General features: G+C 35.8%; 1 protein-coding gene across 3 annotated transcripts; it reads right to left on the reverse strand.

Moving 5' to 3' along the window:
* Positions 1 to 3,943: 3,943 nt before the first annotated feature.
* Positions 3,944 to 13,766, reverse strand: LOC113110857 (claudin-19). Of its 3 annotated transcripts, none has more exons than XM_026275090.1 (5): positions 13,068 to 13,766; positions 8,970 to 9,134; positions 8,394 to 8,478; positions 7,923 to 8,075; positions 3,944 to 5,249 (listed from the first exon to the last, which is right to left on the reverse strand). In XM_026275090.1, the coding sequence occupies exons 1-5, from the start codon at positions 13,288 to 13,290 to the stop codon at positions 5,216 to 5,218; spliced, it is 660 nt and encodes a 219-aa protein (XP_026130875.1). In that variant the 5' UTR covers positions 13,291 to 13,766; the 3' UTR covers positions 3,944 to 5,215. The 3 variants fall into 3 exon arrangements, with proteins under 3 accessions (XP_026130875.1, XP_026130874.1, XP_026130876.1); XM_026275089.1 differs by having other exon boundaries at positions 3,944 to 4,815; positions 7,929 to 8,075; positions 13,068 to 13,765; XM_026275091.1 differs by having other exon boundaries at positions 7,929 to 8,075; positions 13,068 to 13,765.
* Between the last annotated feature and the right edge of the window lie 532 nt (positions 13,767 to 14,298).

The raw sequence follows: 14,298 nt of genomic DNA on the forward strand, positions 1-14,298 counted from the left end.
ACACAAGGGCTTTTGCTCAACATACATTTAGGCAGAGCATTTTCAGCAGGTTGTGACTTATAATTTGTGGATAGTGTTCATAGGTAACTAAAACTGAATCTAAAACCATAAAAAGCATTTTTAGCTACTTTAAATAAAGTCTTGATGTTATAAAATACTGATATAAATAAAAACTGTATCTCAGTGGTAGTAAACTAATGCTGACAGGGTTACAGTCTGCAAAGAAAAAACAATGCTGAATGTGAATAATAAAACTATAACCATGTAACTATAATCAGTGATATTTAGAAAGACGGCAAAATAAATGAACTTAAAAAGGAGGAGAAAATAAAAATATATTTTTTATTGAAATCAAAGGTTTTGCATCCATTAAAATGTAGTATATTGTAGTATATATATATATATATATATATATATATATATATATATATATATATATATATATATATATATATATATATATATATATATATATATATATATATATATATATATAATTGGTGCAAATCTATTAATATAAAAAATGTCAACATGAACACTTTGCATTATACATCCTGATTACTAAAATGTATAAATACAAAAACATTTACATTGTCATACAGCAGATGCTTTTATCCAAAGCGACTTACAAATGAAAAATAAAATGCTAAATAAATAAATAAAACCCATAAAAATGGGTTCAGTGAGAAAAGAGTCATTATTAATTTTCCCTTTTCACCCTGTGTCATGTTTGTATTTTTGCCTGTTGCTTGGCCTATGGAGTTCACGGTGATGTTTTGATGTTATGCTTTTTATGTTTTGTATTTGTACTGTGTTGGCTCCATTTGATGTGTAATGAAAAACCAGATGACGGCCACTACCTCAACTGATTAACCTCAGACAAACTCATAAAAAAGTTCAAGAAATGAGTTAGAAAATAATCACATTTAAAATCCAAAATCATTTGATGCATAATGCATACCATTATTTATTTTTTTAAACTAACATGCCACTATGCATTATTCACCTACAAAAATAATTCACAACAAAACTATGCTATCTGTTAATGACCACTAGGGTGCAGCGCTACACTTATTAACATAAGTCTTTTCCATATCCTGTCTTGGCAGAGAAAGTTTACTGAAATGTTTAGAGGAGGTGACCAGTGTTGGACTCAGCTGCAACAGACCTCCTAAGAAACCCCTTTGTTACACACACACACACACACACACACATTATTAATAGATGAAACATGAATTGTCTAGTTTAATAGTCTAATAAAAGATATTTAGAAAGTAATATTGAATAAAAGTAGTTAAATTAATATTCACTGGAGAAAGCAATAGATGAAGTAGTAAAATGTCTTGATGAATTTGTTTCTAACAAACATGCAGCTTTTCGCTTCACAAAGACATTAATTTATGGATTACTTGTGAATTATTGTAATGTTTTTATCAGCTGTTTGGACTCTCATTCTGACGGCACCCATTCACTGTAGAGCATCCATTGGCGAGCAAGTGATGTAATGCTACATTTCTCCAAATCTTTTCTGATGAAGATACAAACTTAAACTACATATTGGATTTCCTGCATGCGGGTGAGTGCATTTACAGCTAATTTTCATATTTTGGTTAGCTTGTTTGGAAAGCGTCTTTGCTAAGTAAAAAATAAACACATAGCTCTCTGATGTACTCTAATGTAGTTGTATTTAACCAAAATGATTCTTAGTTCTTGGCTGTGATTAAATATTTAACACCATCCCTGGTTTTGACATTTCGTGTTCTACAATGTTTATTTTATTTATTTATTTATTTTTTATTTTGATAGCTTTGGTGGATTTTGAAATAGAAGGGGATTTAAAGTGCCTGAACATGGAGTCTGTAATGTTTAATTAATTTATTTTAATTATTTAATTTGTTTTCATCATTAGTTGATTCTTCTTACCATGTAATCATGAAACCGGAATGGTAAACATCACATAATGCAACTTTAAAATATATTTCAGGTTCGAAAATGGAAAACATGTGCTGGAAAACTGTTAGAGAACATTCCGGAATAGCTGAGGTTTCACTCATTTTCTCTTTCAACATCCATCATCATGTGCTGAAATTTCCCCTCGGTACCCATGTGCATGTTGACAAATACTCTCGAAATCATCGGAAGTAATTAAACGTGATACCAAGTCAGCAATTCACCGAATGCTTCTGAAAATCGTAGACTGCAGTTTGAGTGTTGAATACATATGAACTAAAAGCTGCTGTTTATGATTCTGCCAACTTTACAGGCACTAGGGTTTCCTGCTGCCTTCGGGTTTCAGTGTACTAGTTTGAAAGGCAAAATGATGATGTAATTTAAGTCATTTTGGTCAAAATGAAGTGGACAAATTGGACAATTCCATGTTTTTTCTTCCTGTTTACACTCTTTTTGATGCAATTTTGTTGCCATAACTTGAATGCAGAATCAGACTGTATGTTATTTTGCTTTACTGATAAACAACTTTAACATGACACTATTATAAATGAGACTGGCAAAAGCATAAACCTGTTTCACCCCTCATCCAAACACCAGTCAGAAAGATTACATTAATGACTTTGAAACCAGGTCAAGTCATAAAACTGACAGTCTATCTTTTGCTCAAATTGAGTGCCATCGGGGGTCCAAACGCTCGGTCAAGCACAGCATTCATGAGGAAAAGATCATCCAGGTGTAAAAACACAGGTCTGAATCATGGTGAGGTACGTGCACAGACATTCATTCTCAGGTCTGATTCATCCTCTGGCTAGACTCCGTTTGAGCTAGTCTAATTCTTAGCCTGGTTTTACATGCCCAATTTCCCTGATGAAGTGAAGTCAGCGAGTTTGACTTTCTTCGTTTTGGCCTTTTATTAAAATGATAATGAAGAAAGTGCGAGAACTTTTGAAGACGAGATTGGAAAATGATGCAAGCACTAACCACTCAAGACATGTCTAAAATGTTCAATATGAAACATGCATAAAACTTTTAAATGAGTGTTTGTAATGTAATTTTTTTTTTTTTTTTTTTTTTATCCTTCTGAGATATTGGACTTTTTTTTTTTTTTTTTGCAGGTTTAAAAATATCACACAGGCTCATATTTGATGGATGGACTCTAAAGTCTAATGATAATTAATAAAAAAATATATACATAATATTATACTGCATATCATTTTTGTAGTGTAGTATACATAATTATGAATAATGTTTATACATAATATCTACCTACTATCTTTAATATCTATAGTTCCGTGTAATTTTTATAGTGTGTGTATAATTAAAAATATATACATTATATCTATACTGTCATATATATATCTGTGTGTGTGTGTGTGTGTGTGTGTGTGTGTGTGTGTGTGTGTGTGTGTGTGTGTGTGTGTGTGTGTGTGTGTAAGTTTAAATTTTATTATAGTAGGTATTTATAGTAGTTATTCATTTGTTTGTTTTTACGTTTAATAAAAATCTAATTTGAAATGAATAATAGTTATTCATTTATTGGTTTGGTTTTACATTATTTCTTAATTTATTTGAGAAATTCTAATATGAAGTGATTAGTCACATGGCTAAGTAAAGCAAAGCAAAAATTGCAACGTTCAGGTCCAAAGAATCCTGTGCCATCCAAACATCTGTCATTGATATGAATAATAATAATAATAATGGATCCACGTTGAACTACTTGTGTTGTCTCTTTCTTCCCAGACTTCCTTTAGCTTGTTTGGTTTAGAATCATTTAGCTCACCATATTGTTGTTGAGTTATATAAAATCCTTTGGCTTTGTACTTCTGTTTTTATCAATGTTTGTGAACAGATAAAAAAAAAAAAAACGTATTTTCAAATCTTTTAATTTTTTGTTTACAGATAGTTTTTTATATTAACAGTCCTGGTCAAAATATCATAAGTCATGTGACAACAGACAAACAGCACTTTCCCCAACTAGCACGCACAAACTATATATCTTTGTATAGTTTATTTTATTTTAAAACAGATGAACAGAAAGGTTGATACATCGTATGAGATGATACATTGAATATTAGATAACATAATTGGTGGAACATGAGCTAAAAATTTCTAATGACATCCTACAGACTCTGCGACCACTTCAAAGACATTATTTGTGACAAATAGTGCCTTTCAATGCAGGTTGAATACTATTCACCAAGACAAATCATAAGTGCACTAGAGAGATATCATTTTATCTGTGTCGCATGTGGGTCTCTTTTGAAGCAAAATCAAACCCCTCAAAGTTTACAAGCCTACATTTATGAACAAAAAAACTGAAGAAGAAAAAGAAAAAACTATTGATTTTACCATGGGTAAAAGATCCATCTCATATACGCCAAAGAAGAATAAAAACAATTAGCAAACTAAAAGACATTTGTGAGTCAAAACAGTTATAGTTCAAAGTATATTACACCGCACATATATCGAAATTATTTAAATGCATTATAATGTACCCTGAATCAATGCTCTCCAGATGAGTGATATAGTTTTTCGGCAAGTATAACTCCAACTGTAACAAAAAAATGACATATTTGTTGCACACTTTGCGATAATGCTATTGTGGCTCACTCCTTATCAAATTTCCGACACTTGTTTTATACTACAGTACACAGTCATGTTGTTTTGAACCTCTGCGTTGTCTGCATTACATGGATCTAAATCTAGAAGTTTTTACTGGAGTTCTTTGTTTTGTTTTGTTTTTTTACCGAAAGAGAGTGTCTTGTCTGTTGCCAAAATCTAACAGCTTGTGACCCACGAAGTCGCCCTGTCCCAAACTACAAGTACTGCTCCCCTTTCTCTGCTGAAGAACTTTTAACATTTGCTCTGCAATTTAAAAGAAAAACAAAACATGTTTGAGTTACAAAGAGACCGGAAATCAGATCCACCGCTTCAGATGTATTGCAATGCAACAGCCCATGCTTTGTAGTTTTCACGCACATGCTACAATAACACATATTTACAAAGACGGTTTTTATGGGGTCACAAACAAAGAGGGGTTTTGGAGGCCACGCACACTACAGATACAGGGTGACGATTTTTCGAACACGTTTATTGATCAGATGTTGAAAAAAAGGCACACAGGTTTTAAGTACGTAGAGTGTAGAAGGGACATTTGTCCAGTCATACAGACAAGCGTCCGAATTTGGATTCTAGGTGGGAGTGAGGGACACAGACACAGAGAGCGGAGCTTGAACAGTCCTCGAATAAAGGCAGGGAGGGTTGGTCAGTCAGGGAAACTAGTCTCACTCAACTCATCCCTGAATTAGAGAAGAGAAGAAGACAGTCAAAGAAGAACAGCATTAGAAGAACCTGGGACAGAGACAGTTTATGAGAGCCTCTCAGTTCATTGGGTGTTAATATGTTATCTGGCACCACACAGACGTCTGCTGTTTGTTAGCATTGAATTGTTAGGAAAAACAGATGATGGAAAGTGCATATGATGGACAGCTTGTTTGATATGCCAACAACTTCAGATCTCAAAGAGAAGGACGAGCCTTGAGTTACATGACGTCTGCATGCTTTAGAGGTGGTTGTGAAGTTTCTGTTGATTAAGGACAGTTCACTTTTCACCAGGTCCAAAAACTAACGCCTCATTGGTTTTGGAGACAGGAGACAAAACTTTTACTGTCCACCATTACAGATAATCTGAAGCAAAAGTGACGTGGGAACAAATTCGCTAAATGGTTGCGCATGTTATTCCAGCACCTCTTTGCATACTAGTCCAACTTATTTTTAACATAAGTTATCAGGTGTGGTCATTTGTAACTTGAATTTGTGAGGTTTCTGTTCAAAACTGCTTCATTGCAATGATTTTAAAAAATACAGTAATGCCAAAGCTTTTAATTGTCATTAAATTCTAGTTACTTTACCGGTAAAAAAAACAGTATTATGCTGATTTCAAAACTGGTGCAATTTTGTCATCATATATTCATTATCATAATCATAAATGCACCAGCTTTTAGCACAAATAGTTTTACAGTTTGCTGTACTTTCTTTTTTATTATTATTATTTACCAGTAACAATGAATGAATCTGAAGTCTCACACTTTTAAAGAAAATATGTTATTTTGTTGTTGTAAAATAAGGTGGATATGTGCTGGTAAAATGCAGTGCCATGCATGTTTAACTTGTCATTTTGCCTTTTTTATTTTAAGATGATGAGAAACATGCAGAACAAATGTCTGTGTAAATCCATTTTTATGCAAATCATTGCATTTAATTAAAACCAGCAGTATAAGAATGGTTTTACAATGTAATCACATACAGTTTCCACAGAGTTTGGTGTGGTTGTGTTTCATAAATAAGGCCCATTGTCATTCATTTTTTAGGCAAACACCCTTCTTTTCTATGTAAATGAGGTTAATTATGGAATGCACTGGATTCATTATTCGACTAATGTTGCATTGAGCTAATAGATGTTATTTATTTATGGTCTAGATCTTCTGCTCACTTTGAGCCATTGTCAGGGCACATTTTTGTGAATAGGATGCAAATTGTGGTCAGCACTAATTTTGTGGGTGTTTTGCCTGATTTGTTTATTTCTAAGTCCAAGTGAAAAGAATTATCAGTGGTGCAATTCATTCTCAGTGAATTCTAAACTCTTTTTCTGACACATACTTTGGTCTAAAACCAGTTTTGGACTTTCCCTCGAACGTGCTTTGTCTAAATAGCATGTTTTCATCTTTTGCTGGATGAATTTGCCTCAAGTCAGCCAGTTCTCAGTTCCCACACTGGAGCACTGGAACTCAATGGTTTAAATAAAGTCGTCTATGGTTCTAGTGGAATTCCCTGTACTTCAGCGGACAGTGGAAGTGTCGTTACTCCTGGTCTCCTCAATGTGGTGTCATTGTGACCGTGGCTGTCAGGAACACACATAGCTAGCAAACAGAGCTCCCACCATGCAGAAAGTACCAGCCAATCAGAACAGCCATGACACATTTCTATCTACACGCTCCATTCGGACTAAAATACGACTTGCTGAATATTATGCAAGGTATACTATATAATGCCTACTATTAATATACAATATAATGCAAAACAGAATGCATTATACATTGTCACATGACTTCATTGTTGCATATAGGATCATATTGGAAATAATGTTTATTTTGCATTTTTTAATCTAAAAATATTCTTAGAGTTTGGTGTCTAATTGAATAAGTCAAAAAGAGATGTTAAAATCCCCTCAAGCTCATTGCGTTGTGGAATACTGCATTGTGTGCAATGTGCTGTCTTTTATGCACATTTTTCCACAGTATACATATTATATATTGCATAAATCATAAGAGTAGTATGCTAGTCCGAACGTAGCCTCTGTAACCCACATTAAATCCATTCTCTTTTTACTTTATTTGCCTTTTAGTTTGTTGAAAGGCAAAATAAAGACGGTAAAATCTTTAAATTAGTAAATCTTGGTTCCCAAATGATATCTCCATTCAAAGTTGTTAAGTATACACGGAAGTTTTCCCTGAAACCCATGTAAAATTAATACAAAAAAGGAGTCCAGTGTAAATTATAAATTCTTAGGGATTTCAGCTTCAAATTGGTTTGTAAAGTCCCTTTTTTGGGTGAAAATAGGGTTTCCTTATAATTAAAAAGCTTATTTATGTTGGGAATACCGTACATGTGAATATAGTACAGAATTTCCACAATCTTCATGAAAATGAAAGTATAGCAAAATACATGCTTATACAGTATCTCTGAAAAAAAAAAAAAGTACACAAACCTCCTTGACCGTAGGTCTAGACAATGTAAATATTTGTCCGTGTAATAGTTTAGTTTGTGTGTTTTAGACCTGGATAAAACGGTCAGTGCGAGTGAGAAGGTGTGCTCATGGTGGGAAGAGCTCTGTCTCTTGTACCCGCTGCGTTTTACATCTACAGTTTCTCCTTTTCTGCTGTGCTTTTTATTTGAATTTTTGTGGTATTTACACGTACTCCCTGGCTGTAGAGGGTTGAGATTGCCGGTAGAACTGCTGTCCTCTACTGTCCTCGTTAACGCAGGAGCAGCAGAGGAACGAGCCGCCCAACATCATCAGGATGGCAGCCGCCCACCCTACAAAGAGGGCGGGGCCAAACTCATACCTGAAAGACAGAGAGGCCACGCCTTCATTTTACAATCACAAGATAATGTAATCAGGGTATTTTTTATGTTCAGGTAACATATTTAACAGAAAACAAAATAATTTACCTTTATCCCATACACACACACACACACACACACACACATATATTTGTACATTATACATTAATGTCTTATTTGACTTTTTTTCTATTTTTGTATTATTTGATTGGCTTTCAATGTATAATTAATGAAAATTATATGTTTAACTAAAAAAAAAAAATAAAAAAAAATAATAATACCACTTTCATCATACTTTGAAAATCTGTTATTGGTCCTACCTGGCGTTAATTGGTGTATTCGGATCAAAGAAATGGTAGGAGACCTGTGTGGCATACCATGACACAGCCACCAGCGTACACAGACCTGGACATGGTAGAAATCACAGTCTTAGCAGCACTTTCATTGACTATATCTCTGTCCGTTTATTTTCAGGCTTTACAGAATGTGCTAATGTGACCAGACTAGCCACATCCTGTTTACTTCTGCATGTCAGATGGATCAGAAGTGATACAGCGACTGAGGACCAAAAAAGACCTCAAGAATGTGGAGGCTAATGGAGGAATGGCAATTTATTTACCAAAACTAATTTACGCTGAATGATTTACTGGACTCTGAGGTATGTGTGACATTGACCCAGATAACGCAGTTTACTCATTCTTAGCACAGTTACTCTCATGTAGAGTGCAATAATGACTTTGTTTACGCTGTCGCTCAAAGTCTGCAGTTTCTTAGTAAGCATCTCAAACCAATCCAGTGTATATGAACATTACAAAGACAAATGGACATGTTTTTACATACTCTCACCAAACCAACAGAATAAATGCAGTGTGTTTAGCGTGGGTTTGGAGACTCACCTGAGAGCAGGAACAGACTCCCGCCAGAGATGGCGATCTTGCTCTTGGTGGCTGGGTTGTTGTCACCCACCTTTGTGCATTTCATCCCAACCACACTCACAATGATAGCGATGAATCCCATCAGCACTGAGATCACCATCAAAGCTCGACACGTCTGGATGTGGACTGAAAAAAAAAAAGAGGAATATTCATTTCATTCTGTAATTCTGATTTAGTTTATAGAATAATCTATTTTATAAGTTTATTTTGCCTTTTTCTCCTGATTTTTTCCGCCTTCTTTACATTTGTCTAAAAGTATCACTTGGCAGTTATGAGTTATGACAGAATAAACATTTAACATAATTTTTCTGCCTGTTTCAAGCATTGTTTGATAGTGATTTTTAGCTGCTGTACTAAATTACAATTCCATGAATAACCCACACGTTTTTGGGTTCATGCACAGGGCTGTAGGAGTGACATTTTTACATGTTGTTCGCACAGAAGAGATTACTGTGGCTTTCCTACAAAGGGGGATTGTTTTCAATGCCTTGTGTCTCCTTTTGTGTGACAGCTACATGCTAACATGCCAGTTCAGCGTGGATAATGACTTCAACTTCAACTCAGAATCACACAATAGCAACAGACCACCAACCCTTTTGAACTGTCCATGCATTGTTATGCACATCTACTCATCTAGAAGAGTTCGGATGCCACATGTAATGGGAATCACCTTTGTAGCCCGCTCATTTTTAGCAGAAGCTTTGAAAGTGTTGCATCGAACATGAATTGAAGCCATAAAATAAGTATAACAGCATCTCAAAGAAGACTAGAACTGAGAAGAGATTATCACACGACTTCTGATGTTTGATTTATGCGTGAAGAGGCTGCCTTTGAAGAGGGATTTTAGTGCTTTATAAGAGAGGTCTTATTTTATGGTCTTTCATCCTTGTTTTGCTCCATTTCTTGATTTGTAAGGAGAGCTTTTCGCGGAGTAACACCGTGATCTCAAAGGTCATGTTTGAATGAGGGTAGTTAGACTCTGGGTGAAGGGTCCTCCCACTATCCCTTGTCCAGTGCCAACGTTGGCAGTGCCTGGCACGGACGAAGGGAAGGCAATGGCAGAGAACATGCTTCAAGAGAAGCTGCATGTGAGGCTCGGCCATTGTCTATTGTTTGCCCTTGTGGGCTGCTACACACGTCATTGAAAACATCTCTCAATGCGTTCCTCACACAAATCACTTATTTATGATGTCATAATTATTTTTGACGCCCTCTACGAGGATTTCTAAAACATTGTTCTTACCCATTCAGATATAATATTCAGAACAAAGGGCCAAAAGTTTGAAAGTCTAGTTCAATTTATTACCAGATAATTTGCATACATTTATTTTCAATTTCATGTACTACTTGCATTTAGTGGCTCTGCTTACTTTTCAAAATCGACCTTAACTAATAGGTTTAAACGAACCAACAGTGAAAGCTGAGAGTCTGTTAATGTGTTTTCTTAAAATAGAATATATTTCTATGTGATTTTTACATTTTGTTGCACTTAAATGTATTTATTTTTATTTGACAATTTTACATATAATAATGCATGTTTAAATATACATATAATGTTAAAAACATTTTGTATATATAGTATATAAATAAATACTTATAGTTATAAGTATATAAAATGTGTGATAGATAGATAGATAGATAGATAGATAGATAGATAGATAGATAGATAGATAGATAGATAGATAGATAGATAGATAGATAGATAGATAGATAGATAGATAGATAGATAGATTTTTTACAAATATGTATTTCTAGATATTATTTATTTCAAAATTGAAAATTGAAAATCCAGCTCAGTTGTTCCTTGCCTTTTTTTTTAATTATTTTTTTATACTTTCATTTTTCGATTTAGAAAAAAAAACCACTATTATTTTTGTTTGCATTGCATGCAGTATTTCTTCAAGTTTACAGTGCAAGTTTTATAACTTTGAATTACCGTAGCTCAAGTTTCATAGAGATGTTTATTTTTCTTTTTTCTTTTTTTTATCCTAAATACTGGGTTTCGTTTTCAGCACATAATAACAGTTATTCAAGAAAAGACACTAGAACTTTTGCAGAAAAGGGGCAAACAATGCAAGTTTGTGGGAGGCTGTCTGTACATACAGAAGCCAGAACATTGCAGTCACTATCCAACCAGATGACCTAAGGCTGGGAGGGGAGGTGGGGGGGTGGGGGGGGGGTGGAATCAGATGGTCCCGTCACCCTTTGTGGGCCAAGAGTTATAGATTCCACCACCAGCAGTACAGTACTGAGTGCAGTCTTTGTGCATGAGGGGTGGATGTGTGTGATGGAGATGCTATGAAAGCCAAATGATATTCCACAAAACCTAACAGTAATTAGACAGAAAGTAGCAGCCAAAGTCGTTAAAGTTCTTTGGATGAACGTCCCCTGCATAAATCTGTCAGATCTTTTGTGGAAAGTTGTTCCTTAATGAAGGAAAGTGATATTAATGCCAGTATTTTAGACAACATTGCTGTGGTGTTTGCTTTGGCAAATCAACAATAGCTGCAGCAATGATGACTACGATTAATGGCGCTCTTCAAAGTAATGAGATGTTTTTCAATGGTTCTTTGTAGCATTTTAGGTTCAGCAGAGAATATTCTCGTTATAAGAACCATTTGGGGTTTCATAGGATTTCTGAGGTTACTAAATGGTTCTTTGGAGATTAAAACAGCTTTTGATGTTCTTTAAAGCAGCAGTAGATGCTCTTTGTGGAACGAAGTTCTCTATGACATCAAGAAGAACCTTTTTGGTTCAGTTTGGAACCTTTACTTTATCAGTCATTAAGACAAAATCTGTAACAATGCAGTCATCTTAGTTGTTGTCAAATGTTTGTTTGCATATAATCTCCTCTAAACAACGTTAAAGGCGACCTGTTTGTTGTGTGGGGATGTGCATTCTGAACATATCTTTGGTGTTTGCGTAAACACTGGCCTTTTCTTCTCAACACAACAGCCATTCATCACCTCAAGACAATACGCTGTTATTAAAGCAACGATGCAGAATATAAGACGGCAAACTGTTTTCTCTGAGAAATACCACATTTATATTTCATTTTCATTTAAAAAAAAAAAGTGTCTCATAACTCTTCAGAGCCGTTGCATTGTGTCACTGCCTGCAATGTTGTAATATTGAACCACAAATCACAAACAGATGTGGCTATGATGCTATTTGTCATGAAAAAAAAAAAGTAATATTTTAAATGCGCAATCATCAGCCACCATTCATAATTGATTTTCAGAGACGTCTTCTTCCCGGGACGCTCCCAGAAATAGATGAGAAGTGACTGATTCTGATTAGCCATAACAAGTCCCCACAAACTTGACAATGACAGTGGCGCTAACTGTTGATTAATCGCCATTTAATTGCATTCCACGGCATTTCAACAGTCTGATAGAGTCAGTGCCTCAGTGAGGGTAGTGTCACATAAGACTTTAATTATAATATGTCAAAATGCACATATTTTAATTTGATTGATTAAACGAGTTGATTAAATCCATGTGCACACAGCAGCTCTGTTGATTGCACTTTTTTTGCCACCAACCTACTCTAGCCAAAGAATCTTGATTTAATTATTATTTCATAGAACACTTTTTTTTTTGTGCGTTATACATAAAACTTTAACAAATGTATCAGATTATTAAAAATAAAGGTTCTTTGTTGGCATCTATGGTTCCATAAATAACCTTTCAAATCCATGGAACCTCACTATTGCACAATAGTGGGAAAAGGTTCTTTAGATTATTAAAATGTTCTTCATACTAGGAAAAAGGGGTTATTTTAAGAACGGTTCTTTTGGGAACTCAAATTATTCTTCTGTGGCATCGTTGTGAAACCCCACTGTTGGAACCTTTACTTACATCAAAATTGTATATACTTATGTCATTCTAAACCTGTATGCCTGACTTTTTTCTTCTGTGGAACACTTTCGAATAATATTTGTGCCTGTACATGGAGAGACATCCTTCTAAAGACCTTTTTATGTACTCATACAGGTTAGCAATGACATGTGATTGAGTAAATGATGTGAACCATTCCTTTTCTTTGTTTAGTACTTACCGTCCAGCGAGAGCAAGGAGTCAAAGATTTTGCACTGCACCTGGCCTGTACTCTGAGATGCACAGGACATCCAAAGGCCTTCGTACAAGCCCACAGCCATGATGATGGCGTCCCCTGCATACGAGGACTGCTTCCATTGTGGCAGCACCGTAGTGGAGATGATGCCAATCCATCCACCCAGAGCAAGAAAATAGCCCAGAAGCTGAAACCCAGAGTTGGCCATAATTGTCCTTTTTAAACTTGTGTTTCGGCGTAGAATTAAACTGAGTTCAGTGAAGTTCTCAAGTCAGGAAGCCACCTGCAATTCCCTCAAGAACGTGCAAAGAAATCCACCTTGCTTAAAATGAGTCGAACAAGTTGAGATGAGCAGTCAAAGTCTGTCTGATTCTCGCCAACTCTTCGGTCACTTGCTGTATCCCTTTGTACCTCTCATTCGCTTCAGTATCTCTCATTTGGAGGCTTCCTGTCACATCCCTCGATTCTGTCTAAAACTGAGTCCGTCAAGTCTGCTCTCTGAAGATACCCCACTTCTGGAGGCTGTGGAAAAAGTGTTTGGGGTGCCCAGGATACCGTCAGGATGTGGTTGAGTGCTGCTTTACTGTCTGCATAGCTGTTCTTGTCACACACCAGTGCATCTGGATGGTGCTCAGGGGGCAGAGCAGCGGGAATGGGGGGAAAAAAGGACAGAGAATACTTCACAGACAAAAAAAAAAAAGCCTTGATGGAGTGAATGCATTGGGGGGTGGAGTGCCAGGCTGATGATGACTCTCTGATTGGTGGTTTAGTGAAGAGAAACGCCTACTGAAAATAGTGCAGGAGGGACTAATTAAGCCCAGATGTCACTTGTGGAGTCAATCCGCAAGAGTGGGACGTGCGATACACTACAAAGCTCTAATTGCATAAAATTCTCAGTGAGCAAGTGTCTTCAAATCTTCACAATCATGTGTGGATTAAAGTTAGAATGTCAGAATTGTGGCATCTGTTGGGTGAAGTTGTTTTCCCCATTTGAATGTGTTCCCGCACTGACCCTACAGAGGCGCATAAATCCGCATTTAAACTGTGCTCGTTTGAAAGGAAGTGTCACCCTCACACAAAAACTCTTACTTCTGGTGGAGATTTAGGGGTTGGCCTGTGACAGCTCAGAGGATCTCCATGGGAACCCGCTCGGTTTAATCACCGAGTGAGGGAAACACACAGTGAGTCTTGCTGCATGGAATGGAGGCGCCTTTTG

The sequence above is a fragment of the Carassius auratus genome, chromosome 11, assembly GCF_003368295.1.
Source record: "Carassius auratus strain Wakin chromosome 11, ASM336829v1, whole genome shotgun sequence".
NCBI lineage: Eukaryota > Metazoa > Chordata > Actinopteri > Cypriniformes > Cyprinidae > Carassius > Carassius auratus.